General features: G+C 33.5%; 2 protein-coding genes across 2 annotated transcripts; both read left to right on the top strand.

Annotated features, from left to right (window-relative positions):
• The first annotated feature begins 3013 nt into the window (after positions 1–3013).
• c04h12orf56 (chromosome 04 C12orf56 homolog) lies at positions 3014–15575 on the top strand. Its single transcript, XM_058773451.1, has 13 exons — positions 3014–3446; positions 4981–5158; positions 6574–6637; positions 10100–10379; positions 11351–11439; positions 11539–11683; positions 11774–11862; positions 13067–13156; positions 13238–13334; positions 13522–13596; positions 14545–14622; positions 14729–14907; positions 14989–15575. Exons 1-13 carry the CDS (start codon positions 3195–3197, stop codon positions 15101–15103), a joined length of 1731 nt encoding a protein of 576 aa, XP_058629434.1. The 5' UTR covers positions 3014–3194; the 3' UTR covers positions 15104–15575.
• A 736-nt stretch (positions 15576–16311) lies between these two features.
• Positions 16312–20075, top strand: ssbp1 (single-stranded DNA binding protein 1). The gene is made up of 7 exons (XM_058773438.1): positions 16312–16416; positions 16875–16949; positions 17031–17088; positions 17170–17310; positions 19250–19337; positions 19423–19511; positions 19620–20075. Exons 2-7 carry the CDS (start codon positions 16926–16928, stop codon positions 19658–19660), a joined length of 441 nt encoding a protein of 146 aa, XP_058629421.1. The 5' UTR covers positions 16312–16416; positions 16875–16925; the 3' UTR covers positions 19661–20075.
• Positions 20076–20149: the final 74 nt, after the last annotated feature.

The following is a 20149-nucleotide window of genomic DNA, read 5'->3' as shown; positions in this document are numbered from 1 at the left end:
ATTGGGATCTCATAAACCTATTATATTTCAAACTTGATTTTGTTTATAACAAATAAAAGGATTAAGATAATTGTAGCCTACATGTGTATTGTGTTTTTATTGTCCACACACACACACACACACACACACATATATATATATATATATATATATATATGTATGTATTACGGAAGTTCGAAGCGGCCATGCATTATTATTTTTTTCCTTCTTGTTTTCTCGTGATCACGACTTAATTTTCTCGTGATTTCGACATTATTGCTACAGTAACAAACTCAACCTTGACAGAAACATTCTAAAATACTTAACCTGGCTTAATGCGTTAATTGAGGCTGTTATAATTTATTAAAAATGTGTTTACTGAGTTTGGCCTTTTAAAAACACTCTCTTAACGCATTGAGCAACGTTACGCGTTTTGGAATGCCCCCTTTGAGGCGCAAATGATCGACAGATAACCGTGCGCTCTTATACTGTATCTTGTGGATATAGAAATTACGTCTACAATAAAATAAGTGATGTTTTATTAACAAATTTCGGGAGGAGCACGCGCAGATAATTAACACAGCCAATTCATCATCAGCAATCACACCATCTATCCAATCAGCTCGAGAGAGAACCCCTATAAATAACCAAAGCAGTCTTACCTCCGTCAGTTCTAGTCTTTCAGCATCCCTCCACCACCCCGACTCCTCACCTTCAGCCCGTTCCTACCCCAGCACGGGGGGAACGCTCTGGGTCCGGGCTGAATGCAGAGCTCGGACCCCTCTCCCCGGACAGGGGGAGTACCCTGGGCTCGGGAGTAATTACCGAGCTCGGAGCCCTCTCCCTGGATAGCACGCCAAATACGCATAACCTTTACTCAGTTTATTATATGTAAGTGTGAACTTGTGAAACAGACTACTCAAACACTGCTGCTTTTGTCCAGAGTTAGGCTAAGCTAAACATTTTATTTGTGTAATTAACATGTTTAAATGGTCCAACAACAAAGCATTTAACGCCGCAAGCGCAGGCAGAGCGCCTTAGAAGAACTATTCTAAAAAATCTTAAACTGCTTGAATTAAACTCACTTCATTTTCCTCATTCGTTTAAAATTATATATAATAAAATAAAATTATATATATTATAATAATTTGTTTGTGATTTTTATTAGTCATTTAGGATATCATGTGCGTAACAAGCTTAATGCTGCTCCTGTGTGTGTGTTTTACAAAGAAATGTAGAAAATACAAAAGGTTAGGCTACAACACTGTATAACATCGCTGAACTAAATTATACACATGTATATCTTATTGATATACATTTATTAACAATAAAGATTAAGAAATATGCACATTAGAAATGGGCTACGTCATTGTAAATGAGAAACAGTGATGAGTCTTGCAGCAGTAACATAACAATAACAGATACCATTTCAAGCAAAATTATCATATTTATTCAAGAATTTAACATTTATAAGTTAATTAAATGTCAGTAATGAACCACAAATTATAGATAACCTAAGAAGGTCCTCTGTACCAAACGCGTACAGAATGCCGATACAGTAGCCAGTAGGCTATATAACTCCCCAATCATAGTTCTATACTGCCACCTGTTGGCGCAGTTGTGTAACTTAAGAACAACTCTTAAAATGTCGAGATCACGAGAAAATTAAGTTGTGATCACGAGAAAACAAGAAGGAAAAAAATAATAATGCATGGCCGTTTAGAACTTCCGTAAATATAGCCTATTTAGTGCTGTCAAACGATTAATGGCATTATATTTAAGAAAAATGTTATGTTTATTTATTATATATATTTATGTATAATATAAATTATATAAATATATACATGTAAATATTTTCTAAATATATACTATATGTGTGTGTATTTATGATAAATATACATTTATTATATATATATATATATATATATATATATATATATATATATTATTTGCTAAATAGAAAGTTCAAAGGAGCAGCATTTATTTGAAATAGAAATCTTTTGTAACATGAAACATGTTTTGTAACATGCTGATTCATTAATTTTGTTGCTCTGAACTGCTGATTACAATTATTAATATAATTAATATTAGTAATATTTAAATATTTAATGTTTAAAATGACTATTGTTATAGACTCCATATAAGGGAAATTGCGTTTTTACACATTAAATTATGAATGATAATGCTGTAATGTTGAGAGGCATAATGTCTAACAGTTTAGTTAATCGCTCGTACACCGTAAAAAGTGATAAGTTGACTTAACTTAAAAAATTGAGGAAACCCGTTGCCTTAAAATTATTAAGTAAATAATAATAATTTTAAAAAAGTTAAGTGAACTTGACAATTTACTTAAATTATTATTTTTTAATTATTACTTATTAATTTTATTATTAAGGCAACGGGTTTCCTCAAATTTTTTAAGGAGTAGATTAACTAGCACTCCACATCAATAAGAATGGAAGCGTCTGCTCAAATAAAACCGACTCGTCTTGACGCCCACAAGATGGTGCGATTGTTCCGCGTTCATTTCAACATGCATTTCAGTCATAAAACAGTAAACACACACATCTCTTGCATTAAACCGCAATCCTTCACCCTCAAATTCAAATAAAATACTATACATTATAAATTTCTACATTGTTATACAATATATAGTATAGGACTATAAAAAGAATAGAACAGCCAAAAACGAATATTCTTCATACCCGTGTAATTTTCCCCCTGAAACACAAAAGCAGAAGTTTAGCAGAATGCTCTTTTTAATAACAGTGCAAAGGCACTCCACAAGAAAAAAATAAAATAATATAATAATAAATCCAAGCACCAAACAACACCAAATAAAGTTACCCCATACAACTTTCACGCTATATTGCATGTCGGCTGTCAATTTCACCAGCTATAACGTTTTATATTAATTTGTTTTGTTTTTTACGTTTATAGCCTATCTTTTGTTATTGCTGCATGCTGTATACTCCTCATAACAAAGAGCCAAGCCATGCTGCACTATTTATAAGGGCGGCTGCGCATGCGCAACGAGAGCGTCGCTCCGCTCCCATTGACAGGAGTTAAATACGCACAGAGAGCGAGAAGACACCTTACAGACGACACAGCAGGGCTTCAGTGAATGCAGAAATGACTTCTGTATGGTATTGAATATGACAGCGCGAGCGGGATATGGGACGTAGGGTGTGTGTGGTGTTAAAGGTGACATTCCCATGGCCAGAACCAGCTCGCGCGGGCTGTTCCGCCACAACAATAGCAAACTGGACTCTTTCCTCAAGAGGAACACCAGTCGGGATGTGTACGAGCGGATCCGGGTCTACGAGCCGTGTGTGGTGGTCTCGGACTCGGTCAAGAAGGTTTTCATGCATGTGATCTTGAGCGATGAGCGAGTGTATCTGAGCGAGTATCAGCCGCGCGCGCTGCGAGAGGCGCTCAGCTTCAGACACATCAAGAGCATCGAGCTGGTGAGAGACGCACACAAATCAACGCCGTTATCAATTTATACATGCACAAGTACAATGATTACAAGTAATTACAAAGAGAAGGCTACAACTGATTAACCCAACTAACAAGGAATGTTATTTCTGACTATTCTCTTAACGTCCAGTTTTTTGAAAGTTTAAAAAAACGTTCTTAGTTCTGTGTTTAAAAAGCGTTCTTGGTCATGTGAACGTTAGAGAAAACTTTATGGGAACATTCCATTTTATCATTTTGAAAACATTATGGGAATGTTTCCTTGTAACTTGTAACAACGTCCAACCATATCTTTGAGAGAAACATTCCTAGAATGTTATTAAAGTAAGTTACTGAACAAACGTTCTATTAACGTTGAGAGAACCTTGCCAGAATATTAACCAATTACGAGAACGTTCCCAGTTAGCTGGCAATGCATTTACTAAAACAACACTAAAGTACAATACAGTACAACACAATATAGTAAAATAACAGTACAAGGCAATGCAATTTGCACATCAACAGAAGCTATCAGAACCATATATTGCATATAGCCTAACTGCTCAATAATAAAATTAATTTGTGATATTTTGCTGACTTCTTTCTTTATGGCAAAATTAATTAATTCATAATTTAACTATACACTCTTCTGAACAGGATTCACATGTTCCTGAAAAAACTGACAAATAAACCAAATCTACCAATCTTTGCAAAAAGTATCAATAAAGTTTCATAGCGAAAAATCTGGAAATATTACGGAATTTCAAAAGTGTGTTTAGTACAAATTCAAGGAACATAAAAAAAAAAAAAAGTTTGGTTAGAAATTACTCTTTGTGAGATCAATCTCCTTACGTTATCACAAATGATTAAAAAAGTCATGGAAAATCATATAAATTAATCTTCCAAAAATGCAGAAGCATTTTACACGATAAGAGACTTCACACACTTATTTTTTGTATATTTATTACATTTATTTTTCTCATTCTCTCACTGAATTGCTTGAGTCATTATGTATAATTATATTATTTATTTATGAAATTATATGAATTATTTAAATACATGAACTAATAGTCGTGTTATTTATTTAGTGATTTACTGATATTTTATAAATCATACATCACTCGCCGCCGAGTCAATGCGTTCTAAATGTCAGCTAAAGCACCACTGTCTGCTAAGACAATGCTAATTATAGTGAGGACATTCGCTTATCCTGTCATGTTAAACTGCTTAAAGAAGGTGTGTTTGGTAAGCTCATGTACGTACAGCTCAAAGCATGAGTCGTGGAGCGCTTCAGTGCTGAAAGACCGGAAAACACACACAGATCAAACATGTAAATGTCAGAATTTGTCTCTCATTAACATAGGTGCAAATGCATTTTCCTCAGAAATACAAAATGCATATTTAATATATACAGTAAATGTACGAAGTAATGATTCTAATTGATCATTGATGATTAGACGTTATTAAACGGTCATTTGAGCAGCTTACACTGATGTAATTAGGTCAATGTTAGACAAGCGTACAAATCTCTGTCTTTCCTCACAGATCAATGATTTGCCAGATTTCCTCAGCGGACAGGATCGTGAGCGCTCAATGCATATCCGTGTTGTTCATACTGCAAAGGATCCTGGGAAAAAGAGCTCAAGACCCAAAGGATCCGTTCAGAATAAGCCATCATTTCCATCTCGAGGACGCAACTCGAGTGCCCGTCATTCTCTGGAGGGTAAAAAAGCTATTTAATTCAGTCAAGAATGAATTATTAATCAGGAATGAATTAAGCGTTCACAAACAGGCGATGCAAAGCATGACTGTACAACTGTTGAGGATTATTAGAGTCCATGTTTCCCTGGACAGTGTGACGTGAAGCTGTATGTGTGTTAATCTGTGAGCTCTTTGAGCTGTGCATGGGGATGAAGCAGCAGTTCTGACACCCGTCTAACCCACGCTGACATGCATGCATGTGTCAGCTGTGAGTTTCTGTTCATCTTAACTGTTAGGTGCACTACTTCTGCATTGAGATTTAGTGTACGGCAGAGCAGGAAAGCTGCTTAACCAGCACCGGATAAACAGCTGAAGCAGGTGATCTGTATAGGCCGGACACACAAAATGATTTGAGTTCATCTGTGAATGGAGAGGATTCACGGACACATTTGCTCTGTTATACTGTAATGGGTCAATGACAGATATGAAAAACAAAACTTATTCTCAACATTTATACAAACAACAGAGACACACACGAAACAATGGCAAGAACAATGAAAATATATACATAGTGTCAAACTATTTTGAGTTTTCAATATACAAATTTAGTGTCTCGGAAACTAATAACATATCTTAAGGCGTTTTTTTACATTTTTCAAGGTAAAATACATTTTTAGAATTATGTCTTTTTACATTCAAAACATAATCACAATATTAAAAAAAATATTAGATTATTAAATATTAATAAAATATGGGACAACTGTATATACCTGTATTTTAGTTTAATAAATAACACTAAAAGTTAATAATATGCCAAACTGCAAGGTTTTTTAAATTTTTATTTATTTATTTATTTTGCGTAATTTTATTTAATTTTTTTGGAATTATGACATCAAACACCTGAAAAATTTATCGGAATATTTAAAAAAAAATATTAAATGATTAAATATTACGTTCAAATAATACAATATAATGTATGTTTTTAATAAACAATACAAAAAGTTATTTAATTATATAAGTATATTAAACAATAGTGAAATCGTTTATACAAACCAAAGGTTTTTTTTCTCAGGACAGTTACACCACTTTTTTGCCCCTTAAAAACATCAAAATGAATCCAATCCATTTATCATCAAGGAGATATATTCAAGTAATTGTCTGTATAAAATGCAGTTATGGAGACATAAATAATGTGACATTGATGTTTTAAAATTCAGGATAGATTGAAACGCCATGATAGCTCAAAGAGTAGAGCAACACCAAGGTCATGGGTTCAGTTCCCACAGAAAGCAAGAACGGATAAAATGTTAATGTGTAACTTGAATGCAATCTAAGTCACTTTGAATTACAGCGTCCGCCAGATGTATAAATGTAAATGTAAATTTCATGATGCACCTGAACGTGAAAATGCAGTGATTGTGTTTTCTGATCCTGCAGGCGTGAATCCCGTTCTGCTGTCGTCTGAGTCCTCCAGCTGGAGAATCTCTCCCACATCAATGAGGTACAGTGTTAACGGCCTCACGTTCTCCCGACACAAGCGTCACAATGAGCCATTCTAATGCTTTATCTCCACCTCGCAGCTTTTACTGCCTCTCAGAGCGAACAGACTCCGTGTTCAAGACCCGTTTGCTTAGCAACTCGAGCTGCCACTATAATGGTGCCACTATAAATGCAGAGATGTTCTGAATCCCACGGCTCTGTATCTCACGGGATGCTCGTGTGTGTTGTGCTTCGCTGCTTAGAAACTAAATCGATTAAGTTCTTGCTTGTGCTAAGATATCATAGATACATAGTATTATGATTTAAAGGTTCAAAGGTCACCAAGCTGAATTGTTTAACATACATCAGCATCACAAAAATGATGCTTATCCAGTGACATGCAAAAGAAAGCATTCATTTAATGGATCAAAAGTTGACTTTTTGGTGACTTTTTGTATTTTATTGCACTGCAGTTTAGAGTGGTAAGAAATTAAGAAGAAAATAAAATGATATAAAATGTAAAATATGATACATTTAAATCCTGGATTGTGGGGAAAAAATTGTGTAGAATAAAATTTTCCATTTATGCTGTTTTATTTTGATTGCATTTATTTGATTCAAATCCTATTTTCAGTCATTTTATTGTTGTAATTTGCAGAGCATGTTGCTCTCTGAAACTCTGTAATGTGAGCGTCTGAAGAGGAAATCAGGAGAGCACAGAGGTCGCGTTTCATATGCATGTTTAATGAACACAGATAAAAGAGAGACACATCTTGTAAACTGGAAACCACTCGCAGTAAATTAAGTGTTGTGTTTGTGGTTTCATGCAGATTTTCATAATTGCAATATCATTTTTGCTGTTTTTGTGCTAATTAATGAATAAATTCATCAGTGTTATTTTAGTATTATCGGGGTAATAATAGTTAACTAAAACTAAGACCATAAAAAAACGTTGTCACTTCTAAAACTGGAATTAATTAAGGGTTTTTTTGTTTACATTTTAAATAGTTAACAGTTTTTTATTTCAGCTTTTTGTTTTATTTTCAGCATTTCTCGTTTTCATGTTGATGTACAAAAATTTAATTAAACAAAAAATTAATTTTATAAATTAAAATACACATATTGAAAAACAAAATCTAATAAAAATGACAAAACACAACAAAATTAACTAAAATTAAAATAGAAAATCTAAAAATAAAAACTAATTTAAAATGTATCTCAATGATATTAAAATAACACTGAATATTATTGATTATTAGAATTTTTTATGCATTTAATTTTAGTTTATTTTTATTTATTAGCATTATTTATTTGTTTATTTTTACAATTTTGGTACACTTTTATTATTTTTTGATTTATATTTATTTTATTTTTATTTCAGTTTTAGCTTGCACTGAGTAACTTTAGTACTTATTTCAGTTAGCTGTCAAAGCAACATTTTAAAGTTAAGTTGTTCATCTATTATTTAAATTTGATTTCAGCTTTATTTCAATTAACAATTGTTTTTATTAGTTCTAGTTTTAGTTAACAATAACAACCCCGATATTCATAACAAAAACTGGAAAATTTGAATGCTGAAAACCACTTGGTTTCCAAAACTGACATCCGCTGCTGCACACGATGTGCTGTGATGCGTTTTACAGCGCTGACAGTCCATGACTTTACCGCGGTGAGCAGAGGAGGAGGACTGGCGTCATTCGCGCTGTTGCCAGGGCACAAGATGAGCAATAAACGTCCAATTAAAAGACCCTGTTTGTCTCAGCAAAACATGGCAGCCTGACGTTCTTAACAACACCTGTTTGTGCGGGAGATGCCAGCCAGAGCTCTCTGTGAAGGTGTGATTTTTCTGCAGCGAGTCGAACCCGACCCCTGGGACACCATTAGTTCACGTTTAGCACATATTTGTGAGCGCTTGCCCTTGAGGAGTAAACCACATGGGAAGTGCTTTAAACCCTATTTAAAGCCAGCTTTTCCACAATTTAACTATCAGTTGAAGGCTTTATTGAATCGGTGGTGTGCGGTTGTACAGAAATGGTCTGTGAGCAGTTTTTAGACTTCAGTATGAGAAGGAAAAGTAGGTCAGTGCACCTAAAAAACGTTTGTGGGCATTTTCCACTGGGGGAATAGTGAGAAGGTTGAGGTGTACGGAAAGATTTTGTCTTTATCCTGCATCCTATTAGAGGAGATTGAAATGGGAGGATGATGATGATGATGGGACAGAAAGACCTTGTCTGGCATCCAAACGGTGAAGTGCTGTGCGCCTCCTCGTGGAAATGTTCTGTCAGTGCCGCTAGATTGAGATGTTGCAAGCAGAAGCAGCTTTTGTGCTGCTTTATCAAAGGCCCTATTCAATTATACAGTTCAGAGGAGCTCTTTGAAGATATCTGCATCATTATAAATAGATCTATCTTAGAGCAGTTTATTAGAAAGTTAACCCCTGAAGTATTTTTGTTAATTTTCTACAGTAGTTTGAATCCCTGAGAGTTTGAGGCCTTGACCACATGTGAGGCCATTCTTAAAATTTTAACCTCAATTTAAAACTTTTAAAGACATTTATTTTATTATTTTATTTTATTTTAATATATTGTAGTTTTTAAATATTTTGAATTAGTTTTTATTTTTATACTTTCCATTTTTATTTTGTGATTTTGTAGTGTTTTTGTCTTTTTATGTTTTTGTTTTTTTTATGTCTATATAATTTTTAATTAATTTTTATTTCAGTTTTATTTTTATTTTAATGTTTCCTTGTCAACTAGTTGAAATAAAATAGAAGTAATATTATATTTTATATTTATTTAACATTTCATTTATTTCAAGAAACAATTTTTAATGATTTTACTTTTAGTTAACTATAATAGCCCTGCTTGCCATGTCATAATATTTTTAAATATTAATAATATTATTAATTTAATATTAATATGATTATTATTGATCATACTATTAATGTAATATTTTAAAAAACTTTTCCCTACCTTGTAGTCTAAAATAAAATATTATTATTAATAATAATAATAATATAACAAAATATTTACATTATTAACATTATTAATAATACATTTATTGCAGTTTTTTTCTTTTTTAATTTTTTTTTTTTACTGTGCTTTTAAGACCGTCTTAAAGGGATAGTTCACCCAAAAATTGTAATACTGTCATCAATTACTCACCAAACCTGTATGCGTTTTTTCTTCTGCTGATCATAAAAGATGTTTTGAAGAATGTGGGTAAGCAAACAGTTTCTGGTCCCCATCGACTCACAGTATTTTTTTGGCTACCGGCAACTGTTTGTTCACTAACATTCATCAAAATATCTTCTTTTACATTTAACAGAAGAATGAAACTCATACAGGTTTGGAACAAAATGAGGGTGGGTAAATGATGACTGAAATGTAATTTTTGGGTGAACTATTGTACCCCTTTAAGATCTTAATCACCTTGACATGTTTGACTTGCCCTAAAAATCCATATATATGTTTGTCTGTTCTAGTGATGGTGGTCTGGAGGAAGAAGGCGGCAGCGTCATTCCGAAGAGACGTTCAGCTTCCTGTCCGAACCCGGATGTTTTGACTCTGGCTGTGTTTAATACGTCTCCTGCTCACTCCTCCAGCTCCAGTGATCAAAGAGAGAGTCCCAGCACTTCAGTCCTGAAAAGAACAACAACTGAGGAGCAGGACGAGGAGAAAGAGGAAGAGTTACACCTTTATGCTGTGTCTCCATCATCACGAATATACCTTCATCTGCAGAGCTCCTGGAGCAGCTACATCATAGTAAGTATTTGTGGAGTAAGTTTCTACTCGCTTTGTGTTTAATGGTCAACATTCATTTTGTATTTGATCATTGTTGCACATTGGAAGTAATACACATATAATGGAAGTCTATGCAAGGCATTGCAATGGTATAAAGGTTCAAACTGAAAGGCTAAAATAAAATACTTTCACTGTTTTAAAAAGTAAAGTGATAAAGTACTGCTAAAAAGTTGATTTTAATTGCATTACAGATTTAAAAAAACACATTTTATGTTACAAATAATGACTTATAAAATGTTTTTTAATAAAGATTATTTGGCGGGGGGGGGGGGGTATTGTTATTAACTTTATTAAAAATTATTTATCAAAATTATTGATATTAAGATTATTATTATTATTATTAAATTATTATTGTATCTTTTTTTTTTTTTACTTATATAATTATGTAATAGTTTTAATATAATGACATTTTGTTGGGTTTTGACCTTGCCATGAAAAGTTTTTACATATTAATAATTAATTATTATTATTATTATTATTATTATTAATAATTATTGTTAAATATTTTAAAACAAAATTGATTCCCTTTTTTTTATATATAAATACAATAATCATCTTGACTTTTGTTTTTAATCTTATATCATTTTAAGGTTTGAATATAATGAAATTTTCTTGAGCTTTGCCAAGATTTTTAAAATATTTGTCATTAATTTATTATTATTATTAATTTTATATTAATAATTAAAAACAAAACTGCTTCCCTTATTTTTAAAATAAATAAAATATTATTAATAATACAATATAAAATAAGTTTATTGCAATCTTTTGCCTTTAAAAATATCTTTAATAGTATAAAGGTACAAAGTGCTAAAGTACTGCTAAAAGGATTATTCTGAATGCTTTATAGATCAAATAGCACATTTTTGTAGGGACAAATAAACGTAAATGTTTTAATAAACATATAAGCTGTACATTTCCCCCTTTTTTTGTAGCGATCAACTTTGATGCTGGACCCAGTGTACAGGAAGAGATGTGGCATATCCTCCTCTTCTCCTCAGAAACAGAAATATCAGAAAATCGGGTAGGCCTACTGCGTCTTTCTGCCTGAACAGCTTGCGTTTATGTGTGTGGGCAGTGTAAAATGCACAGGCTAAGAAAGCGTCTGCTAATGTGTTTCCAGCTGGGAACGGACGTCTCACTTGTTCAGTCAGTTGAGCGGAGAGCTGCTCCAGGAGAACATCAGCCTGGAGAGTCTGTATTTACTCCTGCAGGAGCTGCACACGGCCACGAACCGCAACCCCACCATCAAAAAACTCTTCTGGAGGGTAACATGCAGCTGTCTTCATCCAAATGCATGCACTGTTCATCCAAAAATGAAAAATTCCCTCACAAAATCCCTCTTTTTTGCGCCTCAGTCACCGGACCTTTATCCTTTCCTGGTGAAAACGCTGTCTGAAAGCTCTCGGGGCGGCCAGGAGGGAGTTCACACAGCCGACAGACTTCTGTAAGCCTCCAAATATGAAAATCAGACATGCAACTCATGCATATATAACTTACCCAGCTGACAGGAAATGTTCTCACAGCTTTCACTGATGTTAGGAGAAAACATTCTTAACGTTATGTTTTCGGTTATTTGAATTTGAGGATTATTCAAACATTTTATAACATTTAAATAACGTTCTAATCATGACAAGAAAACTGGAGATTTTAATGTTTTTAGAATATTAAAAATAAACGTTCTACAAAATTAAATTTTTACCCCAAATATAACATTATTTGAATGTTTAAGATATGTTTTAGTCACCTTTTAAATAAGGATCCAATCACAACGATAACTGGACATTTGAATGTTCTTAGAATATTATGAATAAATGTACAAATAACGTTTTATTTTGGCTACATAAAATTTAAGTAGAACGTTTAAGAAATGTTTTAACCACGTTCTAATCACGACACAAAAACTGGACTTTAATGTTCATTGAATATTTTTTTAAAAGTTCAAATAATGTTATATTTTGTGTGAAAAGTTAGTAGAACATTGCAAGAAACGTTTTTGTAACCTTTAAATAGCATTGTAATCACAACAAGAGAATTTTAACTTTCTTAGAATATAAAAAATAAATGTTCAAACTATGTTATATTTTGGGTAAAAATAACATTTAGTAGAACATTTTAGAAACATTTTTGTAACCTTTAAATAAGGTTCTAATCACAACAAGACATTTTAACATTCTTAGAATATTAAAAATAAAAGTTCAAATAGCATTATATTTTGGGTGAAAATAATGTTAGTAGAACGTTGTAGGAAACGTTTTTTTGTAACCTTTAAAGAATGTTATAATCATAACAGCAAAAAAACCCCCCCAAAAAAACAGACATTTTAACGTTCTTAGAATATTAAAAATAGATGTTCAAATAATGGGTGAAAATAAAATGTTGTAATGTTTTTTTTAACTTTAAATAACATTATAACCGCTATAATTACGACAAGAAAATAATCACGAAACGTTATAATGACACGAAAACCGGACATTTCAGTCTCGTAACAAGCGAAGCTGTCCATGTTTATAAGATCTACAACTTCTTAATGTTCTCAGGTTGACATTTTACAACTTACAACCCATCGCCGAGCACATTTTCATGATCATTGCTGTAGGTTTTCTGTCTGAGGACATTAAGACAAAGACGTGTCTCTCTCTGTCCTGCAGGCTGTGCACTTTGGTGGTTCAGATATTAAGCCTGATGTTCAGGGAAACAGAGATCGAAGCGGCGAGGCTCAGCATGCTGACGGCCAAACAGTGAGTGATTCTACCTCTCCAGTAATACCAGTGCACTCATTACAGCTTATTTCACTGAGCAATGGCTGCTGTGTGACGCAGGGGAGCTCTTACAGAGAACATGCTGCTGGCTTTAGTGTGCGATCCGGATCTCCAGCTGCCAGACTCCACTAATGGCTCTAAATCTTCACTTAATAAGGTATAAAAGACAGTCCGTAATGGAAAAATGAAATGTTTTGTTATCATATAATCACCCTTGCTTCCCAGGTGTAAGGAAAAGATGAAATAAGTTCGTTCTTGTTTTCCATTCGTGTCTTGTTTATGATCAGTTCATTTATGATAATTAAATGTCATTTATGATAATGAAGTGTCTTTGTGTGTCGCAGCTGCAGCGTCTGCAGGCAGACTATCTGGATGCGGCATCTGCGCTGCTGTTTGAGGTGGTTGTGTTCTGTCAGGAGGTGAGTAGCGTTATCTCATCTATATATATATATGTTTAAAAGATAAATAAATAATTTTTTTTCCCCCCCATGTTTATGAATGAAGTCTCGCCTGCTCAACAAGGCTGCATTTATTTTATGAAAAATAATAAAAAACAGTAATATTGTAAAATATTATTACAATTTAAAATAACTGTTTTCTATTTCAGTATATTGTAAAATGTAATTTATTTCTGTAATCAAAGCTGAATTACTCCAGTCTTCAGTGTCACATGATCCTTCAGAAATCATTCTAATATGCTGAATTGCTGCTCAAGAAACATTTATTATTATTATTATTATCATCAATGTTGAAAACAGCTTTCGCTGCTGAGGTCATATGTTTCTTTAAAAAAAGAAATAAATACTTTTTTCAGCAAGGACACCATTCAATTGATCAAAAGAGACAGTCAAGACATTTATAATACAAAAGATTTCTATTTAAAACAAATGCTGTTCTTTTGAACTTTCTGTTCAAAAACCATTTGGCACAGTTTTTACAACAATTTTCAACATTGATATCACAGTACGAACCGTTATTAATAGTTGTGCACCATTAATAATTGATAGCGATTGAGCAGCAAATCAACGTATCAGAATGATTTCTGAAGGATCATGTGACACTGAAGACGAGTAATGATGCAGAAAATTCAGCTTTGCATCACAGGAATAAATTGCATTTTAAAATTTATTCAAATATAAAACAGTGATTTTAAATTGTAACAATATTTCATGACATTACTGTATATACTATATTTATGATCAAGTAAATGCAGCCTTGATGAGCAGAAGAGACTTCGTTTGAAAACATGAAAAAAAATCACAATTATTCGGTTGTGTGTGTGTGTACATATATACATATAAATGTATATGTATACGTATATATATATAACACTGATCAGCTTTACTGGTCTGATTTGTGGTTCAAAGGCTAGTCGCACACCTGCTCTGGGACATTTCCTCACCATCGGCTGGGTGTTTCGACTGCTTAAACCACATCCATTCTTAGTAAGTATATACCCGTTTCATTTTCATGCATATTTGCATGAATCCACATGATTAGCTTCCATATCAGAGCGACTGTTTGAACGTAGGTCCTGTTCTCTTGTGGCAGCTCCCGTTCGTGGGCTATCAGGCTCAGCAGCTGGTTCTGGTTCTGTCGGGTCCTCAGGATCCTCTCAGCCCGTCTCAGGCGGTTCTCCTCTTCCAGCGCTGCCGTGTTCTGTTAGCCTGTCTGCAGCACAGCGCCTGTTTGAGCAAATACATCAGGACGGGATTCAAGGAGGAGTTCAGGTTCTTCATGAGCTTCACATATTTTCTAGGCTAAGACACAGCTGTCATATCTTTTATTATAATATCTTCTGTTTGGTATAGGTACTATGTGAAGACGTCAGGGCTGGAGGACAAACTGCCCCATCACTACCCCATCAGTCAACCTGCCCAGCGCCTTCTTTCCCAGCTCCTCGGTCTCGTTCTCCAGAGTCCTTGAGCTCTGGCTCTTTCTCTTTCTGTTCCTCTGGGAATCATTTGTTTTTTTTATTCCTGCAGATATGCCTTTGAATGAATATGCTGCACTTTAAGATTGAGTTCAAGTCTTTTATTGTGTCTTACTATGTTTTGAACAGAGACTGTGGGATTTTACTCTGCCTTTGTCTACACTCAGGATTATTATCATTGTAATATGCGTAAAATATCGGAAATTAAAATGCAGAGCACATGAACATCACAGAACATTTAATATATTCAAATATTTATAAAATAACGTACATAATTTGCACTTTCCAGTGAACAAATTCAAGTTTGGCAGGCCGCTGTAATATATCACAGTATTATAATATGAATATGAATCTTTTTCATATTTGTTATGCTGTACTGTAACTAAAGCCTATTTTGGTTGGTTTTTGTTTGGATGCACTTTTTGTCTTTAAGACTACTGATTTTCAGGAACTCTGTACCTCAAGGCCTCAAATTAAAAATATCAATATTTTAAATAACATCTGTGTCTGTGAAATTTTTATAAACGGGTGTTTTTTCATATGCAGTAAACAAACTGTATGTTTATGTATTTATTTTTTACATAAATTGACAGAATTATAGCTTGACTGGAAGTGACACATAATGAAAATATTAAGCTATATTTACCCTGTGTGTGTGTGTGTGTGTGTGCCACAGTGAATTTCACAGTGAAGGTTTTTAAGGTGACAAAAAAAATAAAAATGCAATAAAACCTCATAATAGACAAATATGATTTACAAAGAAAGCCCAGCCTAGACCTTTAATTTTATTTATTTGATTTTATACATTTATTTTATACACGTGATCCTGCTGTCATAATGCGAAGAGTTATTTTTATTGCCAAGTCCAATCCAACAAACTATAAATTGATAGGCTATTAATTATTTTAACACAATACATTTAGTAGTTTGTCTTTATTTCCCTGTTAGATCATAATAATTTCAAATACGTAATCATGAATATTTTTGGTATGGATTTTCATATTTTTCATTGAAAATCTGGGTCTGGGGCAATAAAACTATTCATTTTAATGTGAAATTCATACATAGATATGCATTTGACATTCATATCAAAAAGCCTTAATAAAATCTATCATTTTTTATTTAAACTATACATACTATAAAAATAAAATAAAAACGTATAACTGAACAAAATCGCTATTTTCTGAATATAATAGGAGTACAGAACGGGAACGGATGTTCGTTCGTGTTTGTTGCTACTGGGGAATGTTTTCCAAGCGCACCGGAAACAGCGTGGGGTTATTGAGCATCAAGATCTTCTGAACTTGTAAGTCGAAGTTTATCTTTATGTTTGTCTTTTAAATAAACTGCGAAGACGATATAGATTATAAATCGTCGGTGTAAAGCGCACAAACACTATTACATGCGTTTTCTAAACGTGGTTAGTTGATGTAAGTGAATGGCGGGAGATTAACATGTGTTTCATCATTGGATTTGCTGTAAGTAGTTACAAAACAGATTTTAAATTATTCAAGTTTAAAATAGCCGAATATGACACTTTAATGAACGTGATATAATAACATTGCATCAACTATTGAAAAAAAAAAAAAAACATTTTGAGAGGTTAACATGTTTTTACCTTGAACTACATCTTACCTTGATCATGACATTCCGGTCTTTGTAGACGGTTAAGAATAAGGCAAATAGTCTATTTAACTTTACTTTTGTATAATTCGTTTTTTATTATACCTATATTACTCTAATAAGGCGATTTTCCCATTATAGAGTGAATGACCTGTCAGCAAACGTCTTAGCATCATCCACAGAGTAGAGAAGATGTTGAGAAATGCCTCTGCACAGGTAAACAAACTACATGCAGAAGTGTTCATGTTTGCTCATAAGAATTATTACAGTCTGACTGTTATTATTCTGTCCTGACAGATACTTAAACAGTTCGTCCGGCACAGGGCTACAGATACAAGTCTGATCTTGGAGAGATGTGAGTATCTGTCAGTCACTGTATGTCTTTTGTGTGATATTATTGATAAATGTCCTTCATCTTTGCTTTGTCTCTTGACAGCTATTAACCGGGTGCAGCTGCTTGGGCGAGTGGGACAGGACCCTGTCATGAGACAGGTGGAGGGCAGAAACCCCGTCACCATCTTCTCCATGGCAACAAACGAGATGTGGCGGTCCGGGGAGGGAGAACCAACAAGTACAGGTGAGATCAATCTGTGTACTACTCCCATCATATTTTTGTAATGGAGACTAGGGCTGCAACTAACGATTATTTTAATAATCGATTAATCTGTCGATTATTTTTCGATTAATCGATGAATCGGATTTAAAAAAAAAAAAAAATAAGCATTCATTTCCAACCCTTTATTCAAAAACAGAACTAAAATCTTTAGAAAGTGCACAAACATGTTGCTCCTTGAACATCCCTGAGCTGTTATAATAATAATAAAATAAAATAAAAATGGACTAACACAAAAAACATACACATGTATGCTTTACATCTGCCAAATATATAGACTTTTTTTGGGGGGGGGGAAAGTGCAAAAAATTTAATAATTTAACAACACTGCGTCGTTAGCGTTGGTATTGTATCAGACACCTGCACTTAACATTATATGAAAATCAAGCTCAAATGGAGTTAATAATGTTTTTGACCAGAGAATGACGGAGATGGAGTGTTTTGTCTGTCGTTAGAACGGCTGTTATGCAGTGCATAAGTGCATTAAGTGCATTATGCTTTCATCAACTTTTACAGGTTATATAACTTTGATTGTAGCTATATGGGCGCTTAGTTTTTTCTTGTTGTTTAATACACTTGGCCAAAATCTCAAATTAAGCGCTTATGCACATAATGCACAGGATATTTAAAACGTATATAGACAGCAAATAACTAATTCTTCTCCACTCTTCAAACACACAAAAACATTATCCTTTACTGACATAGTGTTTGAGTAAAGAAAACGCTGTACTATTCAAACACCAATTATTTATTCACCCTTGCATTGCGAAAAAGCAGAGATCTCATCTTCTCCAGGCTGTGCGCGCGTCAATCTGAACGGAGGCGGGGTGAAGTTACGAGGTCTCGCTGAGAGCTCGATGATCCAATGGCGTTACAGTTTTACTGACAAGTTATTTTAATGCTTATCATTGGTTTACTATTTTTAAAACTCTCTGATTTAAAATAATAAAAACGAATTATAAGCGACTCAAGTTTGGATAATTTTTCACAGCACCTGACTGGGCTAGGGTATGGCCATACTCTGCCATACGCAAACGCCGCCCCTGCTCCCACACCTTGGATGACTTGGGTCGCACGGATTTCTCTGCCTCCGCCATGTATCTTTCCTCTACCTCCGCTCGTTTTTTTTGTTTTTTTACTTTTGTTTTTATTTATGAGGCGCCAAACTCTGCTAGCATCCGTGCGCGAGAGAGACCGAGTGTGTTCACTCCGCTCCACGCTCAACTAAAGTTTTTTTTTTTTTTAATAATCAAGCGTCTCCGGCGTCGCGCGACACAACGAATCGATTATGAAATTCGTTGCCAACGCTTTTAGTAATCGATTTTTATCGATTTAATCGATTCGTTGTTGCAGCCCTAATGGAGACGCACGCATTTAATTTTATTTGACTTCATTATTTTTTTTTTTTTCATTCATATTTGTCATATATTTTGTTCATGTTTTATTTTTATATACATAATTTTATTTGACTTTAATATTATTATTAACAATATTTAATATGTTTGTATTGTATTTTATTTATATATAATTCAACTTATTACTATTTTTTTTATTTATGTAATTTTATTTTATTATTATTATTAAACTTGTTTGTTTATATTTAAATTTTTCATGTTTGTGTACATATATATTGTTACTAATGTTATTTTTGTGGTCATTTATTGTTTTTATGTTTTGTTTTCTGTTATAAAATAAATTAAAAACTATTTTATCCGTGTACCCTTTGAACATATGATACATGATTAAAAATAGTTGTTAAACAAAATAATTTGAAAGTATGTGGGTGACAAGCAAACTTATTATAGATTTTCTTTTACAGAAATTGACATTTTTACACATTTAAAAAAAAAAAAAAAAAAATCAAAGAAAATTGTCTTGATGTCCTGAAATGTTTTTTTTGCAGGAGATGTCAGCCAGAAAACAACATGGCACAGAATTTCAGTATTCAAACCAGGCCTCAGAGACGTGGCGTATCAGTATGTAAAGAAAGGGTGCGTTCCATATTTGTTTTGGAGCGATTTATAGATATAAAAATAAATCATGCAGCTGTTAACCTAGAATCAACCTTATTTTCAGGTCTCGGATTCTTGTGGAAGGAAAGCTTGACTATGGAGAGTACATGGATAAAAACAACGTCAGGCGACAGGCAACAACTATTATCGCAGGTAAGAGTTCACAACAGACTATACATGTCTTAACTGCTTATTTTTTTTATGTTTTGTTTTTGCTTTAATAGTTCAAATTTGACAAATATCATTTGTCTCTTTCCACAGATAATATTGTGTTTTTAAGTGAAAATCTGCGAGACCAGTGATGAAGATGCCTTCTCCGACTTTAGGAACCAAAAGATGATGTTTTATATAGTGTTACTCTGATCACTGACATTAAACTCTGTGTATCATTCTGTCTGGCCTTAACAGTCCTACATAAACATAAGAAGTGATATTGTTTGTATGATTGTGTCATGCTGTCTTATTTCCGACAGAGGGCGCTGACAGATGCACTTTGACATGTAAACACACTCTCCAGAGCCATGAACTGGATTGGACTCTCTTTGTATAAGAAGAAATGCAAAATTTCCCTTTTTTTTGTACTTCTGAAACATAAAAGCATCATATTTGAAGTTATGTCTAACCAAATCACTTCCAATTTGTTGTAACGTCATGCTAATGTTCATAAATAAATGTAATAGTTTGTCAGCAACGGGTTTGTTTTGAATACTCTATATGATGTGACTTGTAAAACACCTTCTGGTTTCAGAAATTTTTAAGAGTTAGCTTTTGAAACTGAGAGAACAGTAGTA

The sequence above is a fragment of the Onychostoma macrolepis genome, chromosome 04 (genome assembly GCF_012432095.1).
Source record: "Onychostoma macrolepis isolate SWU-2019 chromosome 04, ASM1243209v1, whole genome shotgun sequence".
NCBI lineage: Eukaryota > Metazoa > Chordata > Actinopteri > Cypriniformes > Cyprinidae > Onychostoma > Onychostoma macrolepis.
The sequence above is the reverse complement of the archived record's forward strand: the minus strand, read 5'-3'. Positions and strand labels throughout refer to the sequence as shown.